Source organism: Mandrillus leucophaeus, unplaced genomic scaffold (assembly GCF_000951045.1).
Source record: "Mandrillus leucophaeus isolate KB7577 unplaced genomic scaffold, Mleu.le_1.0 Scaffold55, whole genome shotgun sequence".
NCBI classification, from domain to species: Eukaryota; Metazoa; Chordata; class Mammalia; order Primates; family Cercopithecidae; genus Mandrillus; species Mandrillus leucophaeus.
Genome location: NW_012105919.1, coordinates 3,365,475 through 3,377,554, shown reverse-complemented (window position 1 = coordinate 3,377,554; position 12,080 = coordinate 3,365,475). Strand labels below are relative to the sequence as shown.

At 46.4% G+C, this 12,080-nt stretch overlaps 2 protein-coding genes across 2 annotated transcripts in view; one reads left to right on the top strand and one right to left on the bottom strand.

Annotated features, from left to right (window-relative positions):
* Nucleotides 1–206, bottom strand: part of PTPN11 (protein tyrosine phosphatase, non-receptor type 11) — a 99,371-nt gene extending 99,165 nt beyond the window's left edge. Inside the window, exon 1 of the mRNA XM_011997939.1 lies at nucleotides 4–206. Coding sequence (XP_011853329.1) covers nucleotides 4–206 — 203 coding nt within the window. The remainder of the gene's footprint in view (nucleotides 1–3) is intronic.
* Nucleotides 11–12,080, top strand: part of RPL6 (ribosomal protein L6) — a 13,038-nt gene continuing 968 nt past the window's right edge. The window contains exons 1-8 of the mRNA XM_011997938.1: nucleotides 11–126; nucleotides 6,232–6,374; nucleotides 7,235–7,312; nucleotides 9,341–9,577; nucleotides 9,661–9,759; nucleotides 11,113–11,256; nucleotides 11,662–11,710; nucleotides 11,970–12,080. Coding sequence (XP_011853328.1) covers nucleotides 7,265–7,312; nucleotides 9,341–9,577; nucleotides 9,661–9,759; nucleotides 11,113–11,256; nucleotides 11,662–11,710; nucleotides 11,970–12,080 — 688 coding nt within the window. The 5' untranslated portion in view covers nucleotides 11–126; nucleotides 6,232–6,374; nucleotides 7,235–7,264. The remainder of the gene's footprint in view (nucleotides 127–6,231; nucleotides 6,375–7,234; nucleotides 7,313–9,340; nucleotides 9,578–9,660; nucleotides 9,760–11,112; nucleotides 11,257–11,661; nucleotides 11,711–11,969) is intronic.

Below are 12,080 nucleotides of genomic sequence, written 5' to 3'. Positions count from 1 at the left end.
CACTTCCTGCTTCCCGTCAGCCGAGGACCGAGCCACGGCCGGGAATGGCAGCGCGGGGGTTCCGCGGAGGCGCTAAGCGCAGCGTCCAAAGCATCCTTGCTTCCTCCCGGAAATCGCGGCTGCCGGGTGTGAGCTGCGCGCTCGGCGGCTACGCCACTCCACCGACCTGGCGCGTCCGGGCCCACTGCCACATCGATTTCATTCATTTCGTTCCACAAATCGCCGCTCTACTCATTAGCTGTGGAACCTTGGGGAAATTACCTACTGTCTCCGAGCCTCAGTTTCCTCCATTAGGCTGGGCGCGGTGGCTCACGCCCGTAACCCCAACAATTTAGGAGGCTGCGGCAAGAGGGTCGCTTAAGCCTAGGAGCTAGCGGCCAGCCTGGGCAAAAAAGACCTCATCTCTACAAAAAATGTAAAACCCTAACCAGGCGTGGAGGCTGCGGCGGGAGGATAACTTAAGCCCGGGAAGTCGGTGCTGCAGTGAGTCGTGATCACGCCACTGCCCTCCAGCCTGGGCGACAGGGCAAGACACTGCCTAAAAAACTAGTAATAGACCGGGCGCGGTGGCTCACGCCCGTAATCCCAGCACTTTGGGAGGCCGAGGCGGGCGGATCACGAGGTCAACAGATCGAGACCATCCTGGCCAACATGGTCTCCACTAAAAATTCAAAAATGAGCTGGACGTGGTGGCGTTCCCCTGTAATCCCAGCTACTTGGGAGGCTGAGGCAGGAGAATCGCTTGAACCTGGGAGGCAGAGGTTGCAGTGAGCCGAGGTCGCACCACTGCACTCCAGCCTGCAATAGAGCCAAACTCCGTCTCAATAATAATAATAATAACAAATACTACTTTGGGGTGGGAGCAGTGGCACACGCCTGAAATCCCAGCACTTCCCTTTGGGAGGCTGAGGCGGGCGAATCGCTTGAGTCCAGGAGTTGGGAACCAGCCCTGGCAAAATAGTGAAATCCCATCTCTACAAAAAATACAAAAATTAGCCGGGTGTGGTGGCACGCGCCTGTAGTCCCAGCTACTCCGGAGGCTGAGGTGAGAGAATTGCTTGAGCCTGGAGGGTCGAGGCTGCTGTGAGCCGAGATCAGGCCACTGCACTCAGGCCAGGTATGGTGGCTCACACTTTCATCCCAGCACTTTGGGAGGCCGAGGCAGGAGGATTGCTTGAGCCTAGGAGTTCAAGATCAGCTGGGGCAACATGGCATGACCCTGTCTCTAAAACAAAAAACAAACAAACAAAAAAGCTGGGTGGTGGGGAAGTATTGTTTTGGACACTGTGAAGCTCGAGGAAGAGGGCAAGGCCAGAAACAGAGAAGCCAGTCAAAATACGGGAATACTGTAGTATTCTGGTCTGGGAATAATGGTGACTCAGACCAGATTGAGAAGAGTGGAGTTTTTTACTTGATTGATGCCCATATGACTCATTGAAGGCTACAGATCTAGCTGGGTGTGGTGGCTCACACCTGTAATCCCAGCACTTTGGGAGGTCAAGGTGGGTGGATCATCTGAGGTCAGGAGTTCAAGACCAGCCTGGCCAACATGGTGAAACCCCATCTCAACTAAAAATAAAAAGATTAGTCGGGGTTGGTGGTGCACACCTGTAGTCCCAGCTACTCCGGAGGCTGAGGTGGGAGAATTGCTTGAACCAGACAGGCAGAGGTTGCAGTGAGCCCAGATCGCACCACTGCACTCCAGCCTGGGCGACAGGACAAGACTCTTTCTCAAAATAAATAAATAAAGGCTACAGATCTAGTGAATGGCAGAGCCATAAGTTTAACCCATATCTATATAGCTCCAGCATCCTCATGTTTTAATGCTTGCCCATTTCATTCATATACAAATGACTCTCATACTGTGTGCTAACTGCTTCAGCACTCATGTGCTCCTTACAGAGATCACCTTTAATATATGTCAATTTAATTCACATAATAGCCATTCAACAAGCATTTGTCCCTCTCCCTAAACCTGGCCACCTAGATGACAAGCAACATTTTAACTGATCTCAGGCCTGCAGGCCTAAACTTCCTAATCCAATCTCCACATAGTAGCCAGAGTAATCTAAACTACAAAACTAGGTGGGGCACCGTAGCTCATGCCTGTAATCCCAGCACTTTGAGAGGCCAAGGCAGGTGGCTCACCTGAGGTCAGGAGTTCGAGGCCAGTCTGGCCAACATGGTGAAACCTGGTCTCTACTAAAAATACAATTAATTGTGGCCAGGCACAGTGGCTCACACCTGTAATCCCAGCACTTTGGGAGGCCTAGGCAGGTGGATCACCTGAGGTCAGGAGTTTGAGACCAGCCTGGCCAACATGGTGAAACCCAATCTCTACTAAAAATACAAAATTTAGCTGGGTGCAGTGGTGGGCACCTGTAGTCCCAGCTACTTGGGAGACTGAAGCGAGAGAATTGCTTGAACCCAGGAAGTGGAGGTTGCAGTGAGCCAAGATTGCGCCACTGCACTCCAGCCTGGGCGACAGAGCGAGACTCCATCTCAAAAAAAAAAAAAAAAAACTGCAAAACTAGTCACTCCCTACATTGAATTCGTCAATGGCTTCTCCTTGTTTTTAGGATGAAATCCAAAAAAAAGAAAAGGTTTATCCCCCCGGGTGTGGTGGCTCACGTCTGTAATCCCAGTGTTTTGGGACTCCTAGGTGGGAGGATTGCTTGAGCCCGAAGAGTTCAAGAACAGCCTGGGCAACAGATTAAGACCCCTGTCCCTACAAAAAAAAAAGTTTTTTGTTTTGTTTGAGGCGGACTTTCACTCTGTCACCCAGGCTGGAGTGCAGTGGCGCAATCCCGGCTCACTGCAACCTCCACCTCCCGGATTCAAGTGATTCTCTTGCTTTAGCCTCCCAAGTAGCTGGGATTACAGGCACGCACAACCATTACCAGCTAATTTTTTTTTTTTTTTTTTTTTGTATCTTTAGTAGAGACAGGGTTTCATCATGCTGCCCAGGCTGCTTTCCAACTCCTGACCTCAAGTGATCCACCCACCTCAGCCTCCCAAAGTGCTGAATTACAGGCGTGAGCCAGCATGCCCGGCCCAAAAAAAAGTTTAAAAAAATTTTTTCAGACACAAGGTCTTGCTATGTTGCCCAAGCTGGCCTTGAACTCCTGGCCTCAAGCAGTCCTCCCACTTTGACCTCCTAAGGCCTTGGATTTACAGGTGTGAACCAATGCACCGGAGTTTTTTAACTCTGATCCCCAATCACTTCATCAGCCCGTCTCCCCACTACTCACTTCATTTTCTATGATCCAGCTATGCTGAATGACTTTCAGCTCCCCTCAATATGCCATATTCTTTCCCAACTTAGAGCCTTTTAACAGTCTGCTTTCTTTCCCCAGAGGGTTCTTCCTGACTCTCCTCCACATCAACTCTATGCCTCTGATCTCAGACTAGGAGCCACTTCCTCTGGAATACAAGCCTCACCTAATTCTCTAGTCCAGGTCAGCTGGTCACCAAGACACCTATCTTAGAACCTAACACACTACACTATAAATCTAAGAGCCTGTATCATATAAGAAGCATCCAATTAAGTTCTTTCTTTTTTTTTTTTTTTTTTTTTTTTGAGACGGAGTCTCACTTTGTCTCCCAGGCTGGAGTGCAGTGGCGCCATCTCGGCTCACTGCAAGCTCCCCTTCCCGGGTTCAAGCCATTCTCCTGCCTCAGCCTCCCAAGTAGCTGGGACTACAGGTGCTCGCCACCACGCTCGGCTAATGTTTTGTAATTTTTTTAGTAGAGATGGGGTTTCACCACATTAGCCAGGATGGTCTTGATCTCCTGACCTCATGATCCGCCTGCCTCGGCCTCCCAAAGTGCTAGGATTACAGGTGTGAGCCACTGCACCCGGCCACTTGATCTGGCAGCCTGGGTGTCTATAAGCAAGTCATTTGACTCCTCTGTGTCTGTTTCCTTCTCTGTAAAATAGGAATCAAAATCCTACCATAGGGTAGGTTTGTGAAGTCCTTAGAACAGTGTCTGGCAAAGTCAGCACTTGATAAAAGCTGGCTATCATTTGTCTCTTTTCCAAAGTAAACTATTAGCTCTTTGAGTGCAGGAACTACTACCTCCCTAGTGTTTCCTATATTCTGCATACTCTGCAACTAGAATGAATGATCTTTCTAAAATACAAATTTAATCACGTCACTCCCCTGTTGTATGAGGGAGGTTCAAACCCTCTAGCATTAAGTTGAACTCCTTCCCTTAGTACATCAGTCCCTTCTAGATATGGCCTGTGCCAACACCCTCACATAATCTGGCAGTTTCTAAAGGCTTCTAGCTGTTTCTTGCATCCCTGCCTTCCAAAATTTAGTTCCTACTGCCCGGAATACTCTTCAAACCCTTCTCCATCTGGAAAACAGTCATGCAAGGTTCAGCTCCAACTTAAGCAGCTCCTCCAGAAAACATTCTTTCACTTTTTGAGAATAAAAGAGAGACTCCCTTCCTATGCTCCTGAGGTTGCCTTTTCATGCCTCTATCAGCACCTAACACATTTCAACATCATTGTGGGTTCTGTCATCGTTGTTCTGTGTCTTCCTCTAGATTATGAGCTCCTTTTAAGACAAAGTCATTGTCTTCTTTTTTTTTTTTTTTTTTTTTTTAATACAGAGAGGGTTTTGCCATGTTACCCAGATTGGTCTAAAACCCCTGGGCTCAAACAATCATCCTGCCTCCGCCTCCCAAAGTGCTAGGATTACAGGCATGAGCCACCGGCTGGTCTTCCCATCTTTATATGCCTGGAGCAGTGCCTGGCATATGAATTTATATGGCCGGGCATGGTAGCTAACAGGAGGATCTCTTGAGACCAGGAGTTTGAGACCAACCTGGGCAACATAGCAAAAAAAAAAAAAAAAAAAAAAAAAAAAACTCCATCTGAATTTTATTTTACTTTATTTTCTTTTATTTGTTGAGACGGAGTCTTTGCTCTGTTGCCCAGGCAGGAGTGCAGTGGCACGATCTCGGCTCACTGCAAGCTCCACCTCCCGGGTTCACACCATTCTCCTGCCTCAGCCTCCCAGTAGCTGGGACTACAGGCGCCTGCCACCAAGCCTGGCTAAGTTTTGTATTTTTAGCAGAGACAGGGTTTCACCATGTTGCCAGGCTTTAAAAGATTTACTGTCTAACAAAAAACAAAAAATACAGCTGAGGCAACATTGTGAGACCCCGTGTCTACAAAAAATGTAAAAAAATTAGCCAGGTATGGTGGTGTGCACTGTACTCCCACCTACTCAGGGGGCTGAGGTGGGAGGATTGCTTGAACCCAGGAGGTCAAGGCTGCAGTGAGCCATGATCTCACCTTGCATTCCATCCTGGGCGACAGAGTGAGACTCCGTCTCAAAAAAAAAAAAAAAATTAAGCTGGGTGAGGTGGCTCAGGCCTGTAATCCCAGCACTTTAGGAGGCCAAGGTGGACAGATCACCTGAGGTTAGGAGTTTGAAACCAGCCTGGCCAACGTGGTGAAATCCCGTCCCTAATAAAAATGCAAAAAAATTGCCAGGCTCACGCCTGTAATCCCAGCACTTTGGGAGGCCGAGGCAGGCGGATCACAAGGTCAGGAGATCAAGACCATCCTGGCTAACACGGTGAAACCCGGGCTCTACTAAAAACACAAAAAATTAGCCGGGCGTGGTGGTGGGCGCCTGTAGTCCCAACTACTCGGGAGGCTGAGACAGGAGAATGGCTTGAACCCAGGAGGCAGAAGTTGCGGTGAGCCAAGATCACGCCACTGCACTCCAGCCTGGGCAACAGAACAAGACTCCAACTCAGAAAAAAAAAAAAAAAAAAGGTTAAGTGTCTGCAAAAATGTCTGCTTTGTGATTAAAGTGCTGCACAAATTTCAGAGAATTTTATACATGCAAAACTAAGCTTAATAAAAATATTTACTTTATAACATGTTATTTTGTCCAACTAATGAATTGTAAATTTTGCAATACTGCAACAAAACACAAGAGGGGGTTCATCTACGTTTTTATTTTATTGACAGGTCATTCAACAACTATTTTGGGGTGTTTACTAGGTGAAATTCTCTGAGATTGCCAGAAATTTTGAGGGGCGTACGTAAGCAGCTGTGCATTTCATTCATTCATTGTAGTATATTTACTGCAGTTGAAGTTTCTAAGAGGTGCTTTGCTGAGGAAGCTAAACAAATAAAGCTGCTGACATTCCCATTCTCAAAAAAAAAGGGCAGTGTTCATCTGATCATTGTATTTGTATCTTCAGTCAATCAGAATCAGAAAAAGGCTAAATGATTCCCAGAGACACAGCCATGAAGCAGGTGGTTTCGATCTGAAAAAAATCAAGGTGAAAAGCTCTAGCAACCAGAAAAAAACAAATGGAGGAAAATGGAAAACGCAAGATAGAAGGTATTACAAATGTGTACATGTTGGCTCAAGGGCTTTGAAGCAGTAAAGAACTATCACATATACTGTGTTATTTTGCAAAAGATAACAAGTATTCTTATTTTTAATTCTAACATGAGCAAAACTCTTATGCATCTTCATTAATCATCTCTTTAATCTTGCAGCCTAATGGTCAAGAGTGCAATCTTTGGAATCAGATCTATGCTGTGAGCAAGTTACTTAATGTCCTGGACTTACCTCAGTTTCCTCATAATAGTATCGTTCACAGGTTGTTGGGAGAATTAAATGAGATAAAGCAAGGCACATTACATGCAATATTGCTTATTATATCCGGCGCATAAACTTTAGCAGAATACTTAACAACAACTAGGATGTTGATGATCAGATGATAGTGGTGATGATGGTGACAATAACAAGACCTAACAGTTGGCCAGGCATGGTGGCTCACGCCTGTAATCGTAGCACTTTGGGAGGCTGAGGTGGGTGGATCACTTGAGGTCAGGAGTTCAAAACTAGCTTGGCCATCATGGTGAAACCCTGTCTCTACTAAAAATACAAAAAATTAGCTGGGCATGGTGATGTGCGCCTGTTCTCCCTGCTACTCGGGAGGCTGAGGCAGGAGAATCACTTGAACCCGGGAGACAGAGGTTGCCTTGAGCCAAGATTACGCCACGGCACTCCAGCCTGGATGACAGAGCGAGACTCCATCTCAAAAGAAAAAAAAAAAGAGCTAACACTTATGTAGCATTTACCATCCATCAAATATGCTTCTCAGTACTGTTGTGTATATTATTTAATGTTCCCAACAACCTTATGAAGTTACTATTGCTATCCTCATTTTATATTTTTTTACTTTTTTTGAGACAAAGTCTCATTCTGTAGGCCAGACAGGAATGAGAAAGGCCATGTACAAGAGGAAGTACTCAGCTGCTAAATCCAAGGTAAGGGAGAGGGGACCACCGACTTTATCTCAAGTGACAAGATTAGGGCTCACTGCACTGCAGCCCAGACCTCCAGGACTCAAGTGATCCTCCCACCTTAGCCTCCCAAGTAGCTGGGACTACAGGCACTAACCACCACACTCAGCTAATTTTCTTGTTGTTGTTGTTATTGTTTTGAGACTGAGTCTGGATATTGTTTTGAGACTGAGTCTGTTATTGTTTTGAGACTGAGTCTTTGAGGCTGGAGTGCAGTGGCACGCAGTGGCAGGATCTCAGCTCACTGCAACCTCCGCCTCCTGGGTTTAAGCGATTCTCCTGCCTCAGCCTCCCAAGTAGCTGGGATTACAGGCGCCCATCACCAGGACCGGCTAATTTTTGTATTTTTAGTAGAGATGGAGTTTCACCATGTTGGCCAGGCTGGTCTCAAACCCCTGACCTCAAGCAATCTACCCGCCTCGGCCTCCCAAAGTGCAGGGATTAGGGGCGTGAGCCACGGCGCCCCGCCATTCCCCCCCGCCTTTTTTGAGACAGAATCTTGCCCTGTTGCCCAGAGCAGTGTTGCGATCTCGGCTTACTACAACCTCCACCTTCAGATTCAAGTGATTCTCCTGCCTCCGCGCCTCGAGTAGCTGACATTACAGGCACTCACCACCACGCCCGGCTAACTTTTGTATTTTTAGTGGAGACGGGATTTCGCCATATTGGCCAGGCTGGTCTCGAACTGCCAACCTCACGTGATCCGCCTGCCTAGGCCTCCCAAAACGCTGGGATTACAGCCGTGAGCCACCCCACCCGGCCTAGGATTTACTAGTTTTTTCTCATTAGCGAAATACTACATTCCCCATGATGCCCCAGATCCGGAAGGAAGTGAGACTCGCACTTCCCATGATTGCTTATAGACCGGAAGCCGAGACCTTAGGTCTCTTTCCCATCTTGCAAGGTAAGAATGGCGGGGTTCTCTGCAAGACTCGAGTTCAGGATTTCAATCCTTCGCCATCCGAACCTGGAGGGCATCCAGTCGACACCTGCAGGGGTCGGACATGCCCAAGGCTAACTGAGAGGCCTTCCAGACGCTTCATTTTTGCCGTTTGGGTTTGCGGCGGGGCACGAAGAGGGTGAGGTAGAATGCCGTAGTGGCTTCCTCCGCCTGTTGGCCACTCTCTTGGACTAGGGGAACGAGGCCCTTTCGGGGACCCGTAGCGTACTGGTGGGTGTTAGAGGAAGCGGGGCGACGGCGCGTGCATGGAGTTCCCGGTCCTGGGTTCCAGAGGATGACAGTGAGCCTGTCGCAGCCACGTTGGGTTCCGCACTGAAGCCAAAACGTTTCGCGTCTCTCAGCGTCTGCGACCGGAAGTCGCCTCTTGGTCTTTGCGGTCTTTTTCTGTTTGGGCTCAGTTTGGACTGATTCTGTTTGTGTTCGCAATTCCTAAATCGAGTTTCTTGAAAAAAGACACTGGTTTTAAGGGTTAAGACGAAAGGTACTAAAAGGAATTTCAAGTTCTGGTCCTGGTGCTTCCAATCTGTGGGCACATTTTGCATCTAAGTTTTCTAATTCGCAAAACAGTGATAAAAAAATAATGGTTGTACGGACTTCTGACTGCTCAGTATTTGGCAAAAACCTAATAGGTGTGAGATAGTTTCAAATCCTCAAGAGAATATAGTGTGTTGGGGAGACAACCCCCAAATGAGACATAGTGAAGGTTGGAGTAGAATGGGTAGAGTTGAAGGCCTGTATCTTACCGGGGAAGGGATTGTAGTCTGGGGAGCTCAGCCCATTCATGTACAGGTTCGTCATTGTCTTGTTAAGAGATGAAATGCCTTACTAGCTGGGCGAGGTGGCGGGCGCCTGTAGTCCCAGCTACAGGGGAGGCTGAGGCAGAAGAATGGCATAAACCTGGGAGGCAGAGCTGGCAGTGAGCTGAGATCCGGCCACTGCACTCCAGCCCGGGCGACAGAGCAAGACTTCGTCTCAAAAAAAAAAAAAAAAAGAGATGAAATGCCTTTTTTGTCTACAAAAAATATTTGTAGATGGCGGGTGAAAAAGTTGAGAAGCCAGATGCTAAAGAGAAGAAACCCGAAGCCAAGAAGGCTGATGCTGGTGGCAAGGTGAAAAAGGGTAACCTCAAGGCTAAGAAGCCCAAGAAGGGGAAGCCCCATTGCAGCCGCAACCCTGTCCTTGTCAGAGGAATTGGCAGGTATTCCCGATCTGCCATGTATTCCAGAAAGGCCATGTACAAGAGGAAGTACTCAGCCGCTAAATCCAAGGTAAGGGAAGAGGGAACCACTGACCATTATGTCTTACCCTTTATTGGCATTCTCTTATTGTTGATGCATTTGTGTCCTTGCAGGTTGAAAAGAAAAAGAAGGAGAAGGTTCTTGCAACTCTTACAAAACCAGTTGGTGGTGACAAGAATGGCGGTACCCGGGTGGTTAAACTTCGCAAAATGGTAAGATATGGGGACACTGTAAATTGGATTTTCGGTTTATGCTTGAATGCTGAAGGTGTTTTTGAATACTTTGATACTGTAAGTTTCTGCATACCGGAGAATTTCTGGTAGAAAATAAAGGGCTCTGGGTTTGCAATTTGGCTTCAACATTTACTGTTAATCTTAAATAATTTAAGTTAGTCTTCTGTGCTTTGTTCCTTTGCATATAAAATGGGAATGAGGCTGGGCATGGTAGCTCATGCCTGTAATCCCAGCACTTTGGGAGGCTGAGGTGAGCAGATCACCTGAGGTCAGGAGTTCAAGACCAGCCTGGCCAACATGGTGAAACCACATGTCTACTAAAAATACAGAAATTAGCTGGTTGCATGCCTGTAGTCCCAGCTACTCTGGAGGCTGAGGCAGGAGAATCGCTTGAACCCGGGAGGCAGAGGTTGCACTACTGCACTCCAACCTGGGCGACAGAGGGAGACTCCATCTCAAAAAAAAAGATGGGAATGAGAGTTTACCTCAAAGAGTTATTATGGAGATTAAATGAAATAATACAGAGCCTGTTGTATAGAACATTTCCCACTAGAGCAGTGTTTCTTGGCCCCCTTTACCACACACAAGACCCAATGTAGTCTCAGGATTTGCTCTGTGATTTTCGTTATGCGAACGTTCCCAAGTAAGTTACACTGTACAGTTTCACAGTTGAAGATTACTGCATGAGAGGGAAGTTGACAGTTGTCTTGTGAACTCGTTTTCCTATTAGGCGATCATGTTTGTGGTGAAAGTGAGACTGCACTAATGATACGGTATAGTTAGAAATAGGTTATTGTGAGTTATTTGTAGTTATGTCTTTAATGGCCCTTGCATGGTGTCTAACTTTTGCAACAAATGATCTGCCAGTTCTACTGTCTGGTTTTATGCAATTTGTTTTCCTTTGTGCATGAAGTGGGAGTAAGACTTGTTGCTGTGAGGATCAGATGAAGTGGCTAGGATATTAACACACTTTACTTGAAATGGAAAACAAGCCGTGTATCCCTAATCTGCAAAATGTGGCATGTCACACATGTAATCTCTGGGGTTTAGTTTTTGCTCAAGATTACAAAGGTGACTTGCTTGATGCTTTATTTGCTTGAACACACAGCTCATTCATTAAATGGTTTCTATCCTGTTTTGCACACAGGATGCAGAACCATAATTGACCTTTTCCAAGTTTAAAATCTACTTAGCAGAAATGAAAATGGAATCGTGTAAATGTTATACTTCAAAATAAATAAAAAGACTATAGCAAAAGTTTGGCTGACATAGCTCGCTTCTACCAATCTGAATGGCTTATTTAAATAAGTTGGATCTATGGACTCCCCCCAGCCTAGATATTATCCTACTGAAGATGTGCCTCGAAAGCTGTTGAGCCACGGCAAAAAACCCTTCAGTCAGCACGTGAGAAAACTGCGAGCCAGCATTACCCCCGGGACCATTCTGATCATCCTCACTGGACGCCACAGGGGCAAGGTGAGAGTTTCTGTGCTTGAGGAGCTTCACTGCAGCTGCCTGGGGTTCCTGGTGGCAATGCGTTTGCATGCTAGGTGTAGTTTTCTTTTATTTACCTGTGTTTGGGGCAAGGGGAAATGATCTGCAAGATACAACTTATTTGTGGCAAATAACAAGTTTAATCCGTGGTGATTTATTAGCCATTTCCTGCTGTTGATTATGTTACACATGTTCATTTGCTCAAAAATGTATTTATGCCTGGAGTACTACCTTAGTAGCTTGCTGTGGTTGCTTCCAGAACTGCTGAGCTATATACATATACATGTAGAAATTTCCTTTACCCAAATTTAGATGCTTGTGATTTTATGAATTTAGAAATCAGTTTTTAATTGCAGAAAACTAATTATTTTCTTTTTTAACTTACAGAGGGTGGTTTTCCTGAAGCAGCTGGCTAGTGGCTTGTTACTTGTGACTGGTGAGAAAATCCTTGGATTGTGATGTTCTGTGAAACTTCCATTTTTAAATGCTTGCAGTATACACATTTGTTTGCTACTGCCTACGTGGTAGACACTTTTTAATGCCACAAGTGTCTGAGGCCCATTTCATTGCCTTGTGTGCATGTGAGTTAGACAGGTGGTCTTTCTTGTGTAGCAGCATAACAAGTAATGGTCACCTAAATTGCCGGATGATGATTGTTCCCCCTTTTCCTTGCTAAATTACTTTTTCCCCCTTAGGACCTCTGGTCCTCAGTCGAGTTCCTCTACGAAGAACACACCAGAAATTTGTCATTGCCACCTCAACCAAAATCGATATCAGCAATGTCAAAATCCCAAAACATCTTACTG